Source organism: Aquarana catesbeiana, linkage group LG03 (genome assembly GCF_042186555.1).
Source record: "Aquarana catesbeiana isolate 2022-GZ linkage group LG03, ASM4218655v1, whole genome shotgun sequence".
In the NCBI taxonomy this organism is placed as follows: Eukaryota; Metazoa; Chordata; class Amphibia; order Anura; family Ranidae; genus Aquarana; species Aquarana catesbeiana.
The window spans coordinates 132,013,951-132,025,443 of NC_133326.1; the positions used below are offsets into that span (position 1 = coordinate 132,013,951).

At 44.1% G+C, this 11,493-nt stretch overlaps 1 protein-coding gene across 1 annotated transcript; it reads left to right on the forward strand.

Annotated features, from left to right (window-relative positions):
- The first annotated feature begins 737 nt into the window (after positions 1-737).
- SCO2 (synthesis of cytochrome C oxidase 2) lies at positions 738-10,749 on the forward strand. The gene is made up of 2 exons (XM_073619258.1): positions 738-852; positions 8,438-10,749. Exon 2 carries the CDS (start codon positions 8,439-8,441, stop codon positions 9,258-9,260), a length of 822 nt encoding a protein of 273 aa, XP_073475359.1. The 5' UTR covers positions 738-852; position 8,438; the 3' UTR covers positions 9,261-10,749.
- Positions 10,750-11,493: the final 744 nt, after the last annotated feature.

Sequence of the window (11,493 nt, forward strand, 5' to 3'; positions counted from 1 at the left end):
CCGCCGATAACTGTGCCAGGAGCACGCAGGGTGCACACTCTCAGCACAGCTGGATTCATACTAATGCCCGCAAATATGCAGCCGCTCGACGTCAAGGCCCACCCACCGAGAGGACGCATATCTGCGCGCGGCCCGTGCCAAGGGGTTAAATGGAATTCGTTTTTTTTTACAAGGTGAGTATTTACAATCACGTTAACTATTTTGTTTTTTTCATTTTTTTTTTTTAACTATATAGAGATGTATAGAGCAGATTAAAAAAATACAACCAATAAAGAGGAAAAAGGGACAGAGAGATTTGATTTCAAAGTAGGACAGTTCTTTCATTTTATGGACAGGTGGCAGTTCTGTATAACTGGTCAACGTGATTGATTTCTTAAAACCATACACTGCCCCTTTAAAGCACAATCAACTACGCTCCTCCCCTCTTGCTTGTACGCTCAGGAATCGGCACATGCGCAGAAGGCACTGGGGAATGCAACTTCTCATGATGCATAATTCTTCTCTATTTACAAACATCGCGCGCTTCACCATTCTCAGTCCTCAGCTATCACCTCTACAGGGACAGCCAACCCTGACAATAACGAGCCGGAAGTGACCTCACTAGCCAAGCCTCGACAGCCAAACGTCCCCAAGAGGGCGAAACCTGTCCACTATGGACTCGAAGCGGAAGCCATTTTTATGTAGACATTCCTATTGCAGAATGATACTTTGATCTTCTAGAAAATGGCGACATTTCGTAGATTTAACTACACATTATCAGGACACTTTCATATGTATTTCCTTGTTACATAAACGCGATAATTCGCCTTTTAACCTTCTCAGGAAGACACAGAAGAGTGGAGGGGGCATCAGGTCTGTACATGGATGGGGACACGTGGTTGTTATTATGTCTATGGGGAATACAAGCACAGTCTAGTGTTCTGATCTGTTTTACTACAATGGAAATGATAGGCAGGAAAGTGACTGCACATGTACTTTATACGTTGTTGCGTTTTTTTTTCTTTTCTTTTAGGAGTATCATTTATTAAAGCTCAACCCCGGGCAAAAAAAAAAAAATTGTTCTCAAATTGCAAGGTTTAAGTGCTTGTTTTGTCCATGGGGAGGAAGGAAACCTTATACTCACCTGATCCCCCAGAAAAACGTGCTCCCCCACCACCCAGCAGTGGGCTGTTCCTGGTGTCCTCATGTCCAGAGTAGGTCTATGTGGCCTGCTCAGGGCTTGATGACATCAGGAACAGTCCACCACTAGAGTGTAGGGGTGCAGGAGCTGCATGGACCAGCCTTGTGCATGGTCCATATACTTACCAATCAGGTAAGTATATCTCCTTTCATCTTTCCCCTAGACAAAAATTAGCAAAGCCTTTTCTCTTGCCCCAGAGTTCAGTTTTACATTTAGGACTTAAAGTGGTTGTAAACCTCAGACGTGAAATATGAACAAAGTATATCCCTCTATAGTGTGTACTTGTCTCAATTAACTGCTTTGTTCCTCTGCTATCAGTGTGAATCACTTATGGCAATTTTTCCTGACACCAAGAGACAAATGGAGACAAATGGTGACAGGGAAGGGAGCTCCAGCAGATTGACAGCCTCAGATCTGTTTCTGTGAGGTAGGTGTGTGTGTGTGTGTGTGTGTGTGTGTGTGTGTGTGTGGGGGGGGGGGGGTCTTTTCCCTCCAATGAGCTCTCAGAACTCTCATCACTGAGCTCTGCAGAGGGTGACTTCATCTCTCCACCCCCTTTTTTCCTCAACTCTCACACAAGCTTTATAAATTCAGTAGTTTGAATGGATGAAGAGAAGACTGCAGATAGACAGGTACAACTTCTGTAGGGGGATTTGTTTCATCTCTGTGTATCATCCTTACTGGATATATTTTAGGGTTTACCACCATGTACACTAAAGGTACATTTTTTTTTTTTTTTTTTAATAACAAGCATATCATACTTAACTCCACTGTGCAGCTCGTTGTGCACAGAGTGGCCCCGAACCTGCTGTTCTGGGGTCCCTTGGCGACTCTCTCGGCTCCTCTCCGCATCAGATAACCCCCTGGGAGAAGCGCTCTTCCGGGGGGTTACCTTGTGGGCGCGCTCCCGAGTCCAGCATCCATAGACACCAAATGCAGGACTCTGCCCCGCCCCCCGCCGGCTGCGTCATTGGAATTGATTGACAACAGCGGGAGCCAATGGCTGCGCTGCTATCAATCTATCCAATCAACAGCCAAGAACCCCCTAGCAGAGAGACGGCGTGTGGGGGGGGGGGGGTGGCCTGGGGGCCAGTCACTGACAGGTGTTTTTTCACCTTAATGCATAGGATGCATTAGGAATGCCTGTGTAAACTTGAGATCTATGGACCTCAACTCGCATCAAAGTCGAACCAAAGTAGTACAGGGACTACTTTGAAGTCGCACAGATATGATTGGTACTCATTGGAAATTATGGGGTACGACTTGTCATGAAACCTTGCAGTCGTAGGACAAGTCACACAAGTGTGAAAGGGGCCCTAGTAAGTATAGGTGTTGCTACTGCAGTGTTCCTCACTGTCTTCTGGGTACTGAGCAGTTGCCTGTAGCTTACTCTTTTTTTTCAGCCAGCAGGCTGAATGAAACCCCCCCCCCAAAAAAAAAAAAAATGATTCCCCATCAAAGTTAATATAAATACCATCAGTGCAATCTTGAAATAATAAAAAAAGCAAAGTTTTTTGCTCACTTAAACACTGCGCAGATGATCCCACATTGAGGTGAGAATGAATTACATGCTCACCTCAATGTTTGACCTTGCATCCTGTGATTGAACTTCATCAGTAGGTCTACTGGATCTACTTTTGGAGCAACTGGAGGTTAATAGAACTAGGGGGCTATGACAGCCTCTCCAGAGTGCTCAACTTTGCCCACCCTTTCTGCCCAGCTTCTCTATTCATACAAGCTGTTACTACAGCTCCTGTGAATGAAACACAATATGAATGGAGGGGGTAGACTGATCAACCAGACCTCCATTCATAGATTGTGTTCCATTGAAGGAAGACGATTTCAGTGAAAGGACACAGAAGCACAAAAGACACTTGTAGTCAGTTTTCACTTGGAAAAGTAATACCCTAACTACCAAGACCTAAGGTGTGCCTTGGCCTTAGCTGGTCAGTACGCCTGAAAGAGGGTATACCCTAAATGTATGAATATGAAAAATGTATGATGTGTATGAGTAAAGGTTTGGGGGAAAAGGGTGGGTGGGAACCCTGAATGTGAGAGATGCAGGATCAGACAGAGGAGGAGGGATATATACCCCTGAGACTCCTCCTACAAATACAGGCTGGCCTCTGGCCAGCCTTCTTACCTGTAGTCAGAGTTTTCACTTGGAAAAGCGATACCCTAACTACCAAGGCCTGAGGGTGTGCCTTGGCCTTAGCTGGTCAGTACGCCTGAAAGAGGGAAAAAGACCTGAAAGTAGGTGTGATAAGAAAGCTTGATGAAGGGTAGATAACAATTCATCTAGTAGAGTAGCGCATGCCCGGATGGCTTCAGTATACGGATCTGGTATGTATCAGCTATAACAGAAGGAAAACCGATGTCCCATGAATTGATGATGAGAAGGGGCCCCCTGTTTGGAACCTACGAAACTGCCCAGAACCCAAATGAATGTCCCGTAAATTATTTGGATTAAGCCTAATTCCAGAGAAACTCAGACATAAGAATGAACTGCTTGTAGTGAGAGGATACCTGGGGTAAAGGGAGCAAGGGCTGACCCAAGGAGCCCCTACAAAATGATTGCAGAGAAGATCAACTCTTCAAAACGGACACCAGTTAAGTAGCTCTGTGAAATTCCCATGAACCCCTGGCCTGTCTGTCTATGCTTGATATGGGGAAGTTTGAGAGGGTGAGCCAAAAAATGAACGAACTGAAAGGAGTTTGCAGGGGTCTGAAGTGCTGGATACCTGATAGATATGTTTGATAGTGTCGGCGGAGGCCAACACGTTGTGGCAATATGCATCTTTAAACATGGAGAAACCATACCAGACACACAGAAAACTGGTCCCATATGATTTAAATCGGGTCGTGCTTCTGCTAGTAACCTGACAATCGAGTCGAAATCCTGAACAGGGGAAGGAGGGCCAGACTTCATCCTGAGGAATAAGTCTTATAGAATGCTTCAGCACACCCAAAGTGACTGTAAGCCCCCCTTTTGAACAGGCTGGGGATCGGGCAAAAGATGAATGGTCTGATGTACCTGACCAGTCCTCCCAGGCAACCTCGCAATCAAGAGATTAAAGCCGAGAGTGGTACCCAGAATTATGATGATATTTGGCCCGGACCTACCAGCTTTGTGGGCCGTCAAGGGGACGTTTGCTCAGCAAATACCCTGACAGAGACTGCAGATCGCTGCGTGGAAACCAGGGTCTCCACGCAACAGGTAATCAACTAAATTAATTAACCCCTGACCCCCTGCAGGTTCCCAAGATCCAATGGAGAGCTTAGCAAAGGTGTCAAAGCAAGGACTGCTATTGACCCAAGGGTAAGCCCAGAGGTGAAACGACATCTGCGCCCTTTATCTTGCCCTACCAACGGGCAGGAATGATGAAAGTAGCTTCAAGCATTGGTGATATCAGCTTGGATAGCCAATACCGCCCCCAACTGTAGAAAAGTGCTGAACCGTCAAATCCACATACTTCAATGAAAACATTTCCACAGGAAAGAGGGCAGCCAAAATATAACAAATGATACCGGACACTTGCCACTGGACACCCCCGGTGAGAAGATACACTGCCTCAGGAACGAAGATGAAGAACCGGACCAAGCACCCCTTGGAAATTACTGCCTCCAGTAACCTAATTGACAATGAAAGCATGACTGTCTGCACTTGGGCTTTCACACTGGAGTGACAGGAGAGGTGCTTTGCAGGCACTATTTTTAGCGCTTTAGCGTCTCAGTGTGAAAGTAGCCTAATACAGTGATCAGTGCTAAAAAATATGCACTATCACTGTACTAATGACACTGACTGGGAAGGAGTTAACATCAGAGGCGATCAAAGGGTTAATTGTGTTTAGCCAGTCATTCTATGTACTATGGGAAGTGCATTTGCTAGGTGAAGACATGGATCCTTTTCCTCGCTTTGCAGGAACACAGGTTCACTGCCTTCCCTACTGACAGAATGGCGATCTGCCTTGTTTACATAGGCAGAACGCCGTTCTCCCTCAGTACCGAAGGATTGGTGGGTGGGTGACATAGAGTCCACGGTACCAGGCGATCAGCTCCTGCTGTGTATAATTGCAACAGGAGTGGGCCACCGGCGGCGCACATGCATGCTCCAGACCCAGAAGTTTAAGTAGTAGGTACATGATCCTACGCAGCAGTGTCACTTTACCACCGTATATGTAAGTTATATGGTCGGCAAGTGGTTAAAACTTGGACTGTCCCCGTTGAATCATCCGAATTTCAATCCATCTGTACCCAGCCCTAGACTTTAAGCAAGAGAAGAAGGAGAACTTTAATGAGAACACCAGTAAAAAAAAAGCGCTCAGTGGAGTTAGTGTTACTAAACCCACAACAGTAAAATCAGTCTGTTTATGCAGTAAAGCATGATTGATATACTCACTGTGGAACCTCCGCATTGTGTAATCCTGTTTGATCCTGTCTTCTCTGATCCTCCCCTTCCACTGTCCTCAATCCATCTCCTGATAGAACAGAGCCTTGGGAGCACTCTGCATATGCTCAGTTTGGTGTGTATTGCTAGAGGGTTTTTTTTTTTTAAGGGAGAGTGCATGTGAGCAGCACAGGGCCAATCAGCACTGTCCAGACAGAGGGTCAGGGGTCCTGGATCCTGATAGGACAGCTCAGTGCAGAATGACTGCTAGTGAGAAAAGGTATTTAGCAGTTTATATTTACTAAAACGACTGCATTTCCATGTTCTGTGTACTGTGGGAGACCAGATATAGTGAATGCAGGGTCCTGGGTTTAGTAACACTTTAAGGCCAGTGAGTGTAACCAAGTGACAGAAAGAAAGGCCTGTGTTTTCTGGCTTTTGTCCATGGTCCCCCCCCCCTTATAGAGGTTTAAGAGAAACGCAAAAGCAGCTTGAAGCATCTCAGAAGAAGATCAACTGCACATCAAATGCCTGACAATACATTTTAAAGGATCTCAGACATGCTTCAAACTGATGTCAAAAGCATGCGTTTGCTCATTAATACAAACCCTAATATAGAGGAAGAATGGGCAGGAAAAAAGGAGGATCGGGTAAGTAAATCTTCCTTTCAGTGTTCTCTAGAACTAAAGAGAAGATTAACCCTTGCAGTGTGGGCTGCAGGGGAAAATGTTCACGTTTACCAGAGTCAGGCTTTAAAGAGGAAGTAAACTCTCCCACTCTGATGCTTTTCATTTAGTCCATTATATTTGGTAATTATCATAGTTACATAGTAGGTGAGGTTGAAAAAAGACACAAGTCCATCAATTCCAACCTGTGTGTGTGCTTTTATGTCATTCTTACATTGTATATCCCTGTATGTTGCGGTTGTTCAGGTGCTTATCTAATAGTTTCTTGAAACTATCGATGCTCCCCGCTGAGACCACCGCCTGTGGAAGGGAATTCCACATCCTTGCCGATCTTACAGTAAAGAACCCTCTACGTAGTTTAAGGTTAAACCTCTTTTCTTCTCATTTTAATGAGTGTCTACGTGTCTTGTTAAACTCCCTTCTGCGAAAAAGTTTTATCCCTACTGTGGGGTCACCAGTATGGTATTTGTATATTGAAATCATATCCCCTTTCAAGCGTTTCTTCTCCAGAGAGAATAAGTTCAGTGCTTGCAACCTTTCCTCATAACTAATATCCTCCAGACCCTTTATTAGCTTTGTTGCCCTTCTTTGTACTCGCTCCATTTCCAGTACATCCTTCCTGAGGACTGGTGCCCAGAACTGGACAGCATACTCCAGGTGCGGCCGGACCAGTCTTGAACTCAAACTGTATCAAACTATAGCCACTGTAATCCAGCTCAAATCGCACATTACTTACTTTTTAAAGAAACTTTAAATAATCTAGGTTCCAGGGGTAAAGCAGCGCCATCTTAGCTATTGTTTTCTGAGTCCACAGTAGAGTGTATTACCGCCCTTACATGGAGCACTTCCTGTACTGTTAACCAAGCCTCTGTCTCGATCCAACGTTTCTATGGCAACCCTGCTTCCCTGCTCATAGCCGACTTGTTTTATTTCACAGCATTAACTTGTGCCATTTATCTAGGGTTTGCCTATGTCAGCCTTAGCTTCAGCTGATAAGACTGCAGTATACAGTCTGATGCCCAGGTTTACACTCCATGTGATGTCACATGGGGTGTAGCAGGAAGCTCTGAATGATTCTGCAGTCTCGTGGGATTTCAGTGTTGTGCCGCAGGGAGTCCTGATAATAGACAGACAAGCACACAGAGCATGCCATGAATCAGGGGAAATATGAGCATGCGTGACGTCATTCTAAGGAACAAAATGGATTACAACAATACTAAGCAAGTAAGGAGATATCTACAGGCAGTGTTCATTAAGGTTTTTTTATGCTTATTTACATGGGATAAAGTTGTGGGGGAGAGTTTACAGCCACTTTAATGCCTTTAGTAGAGATCAAAATTTCAAGTCTTGAGCTACTAGCCAGGCCTTAAGGGTTACTCGCCACCAGTTGCCCCACCCAACCCCTACCCTGCCCCTAATTCCGCCTCTAAACACGCCCTCATAAATTATCTCATGAAATGACACTTAAATGTTTTATGCAAAATTAAGTTACAAAAATAAATATTAACAACTTTATCTGCACCCAACAGTGCAGCGTGACCTGTGCCCAACAGTGCAGCCTCACCTGTGCCCAACAATACCGCTTTACCTGTGCAGGAGAAGGGAGAGGAAGAGGATTGCCGGCCGGATCATCACAGAGCGGGGAACATCGCTGTAACAGCTTTCATTTGAATTGCCGAGTGTTCCCCTCGCTCGCTGTCACATACAGACCCTCCTCCTGGCCCAGGTACTTTGATAGACAGAACACCCGTCCAATGCCAGGATCTGCGACATATATCAAAGTACCTGGGCTATGAGGCAGGGCTGTATGTAATGGCGAGCGTGGAGAACACTGAGCAATTCAAATGAAAGCTGTTACAGTGATGATCCAGCCAGCTCTCTCTTCCCCTGGGCGATCGCTGGGAGAAGGGCTCCCATTCAACTCCGCCTGCCAGTGGTGCTTGCCCCCACCCCTCTCTGAGGCAACCCCACACTCTCCAGCAATAATTTTCCACTCACAAAATGCGGGTAGGCGAGTGGAGATTTTGAGGGCTGCCTTTAGTATTTAGAAATCAGCGGATCCATAAAATCTGGTAACACACCTCTTTGTGCTTTTTTTTTTTTTTTTTCCTGCAATCTGATTTAAAACACTAGTGTATTGGAGTTTTCCTAATTCTTTAATTTTTCTTTCTGTTTTTTTTTTAGGATGTTAAGCTGCATCCAGCGTTTCTGCAGATGGCCACCATGCCACTTCATAAAGCAAAGAAGCACAACCTTAGTCACATTTTTTTCTGAGGGAAAATATATAAAAGGTTCTGCTCCTGCAAGATCATTATTTACATCTCCTTGTTTACAGAAACCTCAGCAATCAGGATCTACAAAGGTTCCTCTTACCTTGCGCACAAGGTTGCTTATAAGCATTGCTATTGGCGGAGCTGCTGTGGGAGCATGGCGCTATTTGCAGTGGGAAAAAGAAGAGAGAAAGAAGCTGGATCGAATAAAGCAACTTCAAAACATAGCTGTTGGACAAGGAGACTTCAATCTTCTAGACCACAATGGGCGACCATGCTCCAAAAAAGACTTACGAGGGAGCTGGGTATTGATGTACTTTGGTTTTACACATTGTCCTGATATTTGTCCAGATGAACTGCAGAAACTGTGCTCTGTTGTGTCTCTGCTTGAAAAAGAGCCCACAGTGCCCCCGGTTTTGCCAGTTTTTGTAACTGTTGATCCAGAACGTGACAATGTGGAAGCACTGGCAAAGTATGTTAGTGAATTTCACCCACGACTCAAGGGATTGACTGGCAGCCCAGATCAAGTGAAAGCAACAGCACAGGCCTATCGCGTTTACTACAGCGCTGGACCTGCTGATGAGGATAATGACTACATTGTTGATCACACAATTATCATATATTTGCTAAACCCAGATGGATTGTTTACAGACTATTATACCCGTACTAAAAATGAACAGGAAATAGCAGAGAGTGTGAAAAAGCACATAAAGACCTACAAGTCAATATTCAGCTGAAACAAAATGTACCACTGTATATGACAAATCGGGGGGAGAATTACTAAAACTGGAGCACTCAGAATCTGGTCTAGCTGTGCATTGTAGCTAATCAGCTTCTAACGTCAGCTTGTTCAATTAACCTTTTAACAATAAAACTTGGAAGCTGATTGGTTTCTCTGCACAGCTGCACCAGATTTTGCACGCTCCACTTTTAGTAAATCTCCCCCATTGTGCTTCTGGCTATGTACAAATAAACAGAAGCACAAAAAAAAAAAAAATCTGAGAGAAATATGATGCCTGCCATTACTGATCTCCTTTTGAAAATGCTAGCTGCCTGGATTTTAGGATCAGGAGCTTGCACAGTATTGCTAGTCAAGTCAGTGTCATGCTGCGTACACACGAGCGGACTTTACGGCAGACTTGGTCCGGAGGACCGGAGTCCGTCGGATAATTAGATCGTGTGTGGGCTCCAGCGGACTTTTTTTTGCCAAAAGTTCGACAGACCTAGAAATGAAACCTATTTCAAATCTTTCCGACGGACTGGAGTCCGGTCGAAAAGTCCGCTCGTCTGTATGCTTGACCGAAGGACAAAAACCGCCGCAAGGGCAGCTATTGGCTACTGGCTATCAACTTCCTTGTTTTATTCCGATCGTACGTCATCACGTACGAATCCGTCGGACTTTGGTTGATCGTGTGTAGGCAAGTCCGTTCATTCAGAAAGTCCGTCGTAAAGTCCGCCAGACCCAGTCCGTCGAAAAGTCCGCCCGTGTGTACGCGGCATCAGACTACCAGTCTCTTAACATTTTCAGAAAGTGGTCAGCAGTAGCATCCCTTGTAATTCTCTCAGTAGGTGTTTCCTATAAAGCATACCTTTTACTCTTCCTACATTTTCTAAAGTATTCTTCTTCCTAGATATTAGGCAGCATCAGCTGTTAAATGGACATATTCATGTCTATTTCCCTTTTCAGCACAGTCATGATTGCTAAGCAGAGGGACACAGTTGAAGCTGAACTCCAGGCGATCTACACCATTAACATACACATATTGGACCTATTTTAACTGCCAAGCAATTTATATTTCTCTCTGTCTATTCTGAGATTTGCATTCCAGTTGATACAGCCAGACTGTCGCCCTTCCCTTTTTTCTTTAACTACTTCAGTTAAGCAACAAATGAAGGTCACCTCCCCGCCTGCGATTGGACAGTGAATGAACGGCAGCAGACTAGGGAGGTCATCTATATACCCTCTCCCCTTGTCAACAGATGTAAAACTCCTATTGCACTGTGAATGCTGCTGTACAAAAGGCTGATACCTGATCAAATCCAGGTATTTCCATCAGTTGTATTTAAAATAGTATTTGTCTATCTGCAGTTCAGTTTTAACTAAATGTACCACACGGAAGCTAATGTTACCTGGTGTCCAGGAGGGAGTTTACTTTAGCAGCATAACAGAGATGACAAGCTTGTTCTTTAAAAAACAGATGCCATTAAATTAAATCCTGTGAAAAATTTTGCATTATTTGATTTATATACATTATACATAAAAAGGTGCATTTAAATAGTCATTACAATTTTTGTAACCTGTGGTTAATTGTATTTATTTCTCTCCACACTGAGCTGATGTGTTCTGGCTCATTTATTAATTAGGAAAACCACATTGTGGAAAAGTCTGATCTTACTGTAATTTAGATTTAATGAGCCTTTACATTTCATGCACAAATTGTGTAGGTGCCAATTTACAGAAAAGAAAGCCTTTCACAAATGTGGAGAACTTTTATATTTCTATAGTAACCAGATGATTTGTTTCACTTACCTAGCCACTTCAGCTCTGGAAGGTTTACCCCTCCCCCTTAATGACTAGGCCATTTTTTTGCGATACATTACTGTATTGCTTTAACTGACAATTGTGCGATCGTGCGACACTATACCCAAATGAAAGTTATGTTCCTTATGTAAAAAAAATCAAATTCCTTCATAAATTTAGGCAAATATGTATTCTGCTACATATTTTTGGTAAAAAAAATCCCAATAAATGTATATTGATTGGTTTACGCAAAAGCTACAGCATCTACAAGCTATGGAATATTTTTATTTATTTATTGTTACCTTATCGCGGACTACGATATTGCGGCAGACAAATTGGACACCTAACTGACATTTTTTTGGGGACGGGTGACACTAAGGCTACTTTCACACTGAGGCGCTTTACAGGCGCTATAGCGCTAAAAATTGCACCTGCAAAGCGCCTCTCCT

Excerpts from the sequence above, each read along its gene's own strand:
- SCO2 (XM_073619258.1), top strand. The coding sequence starts at position 8,439 with ATGTTAAGCTGCATCCAGCGTTTCTGCAGATGGCCACCATGCCACTTC.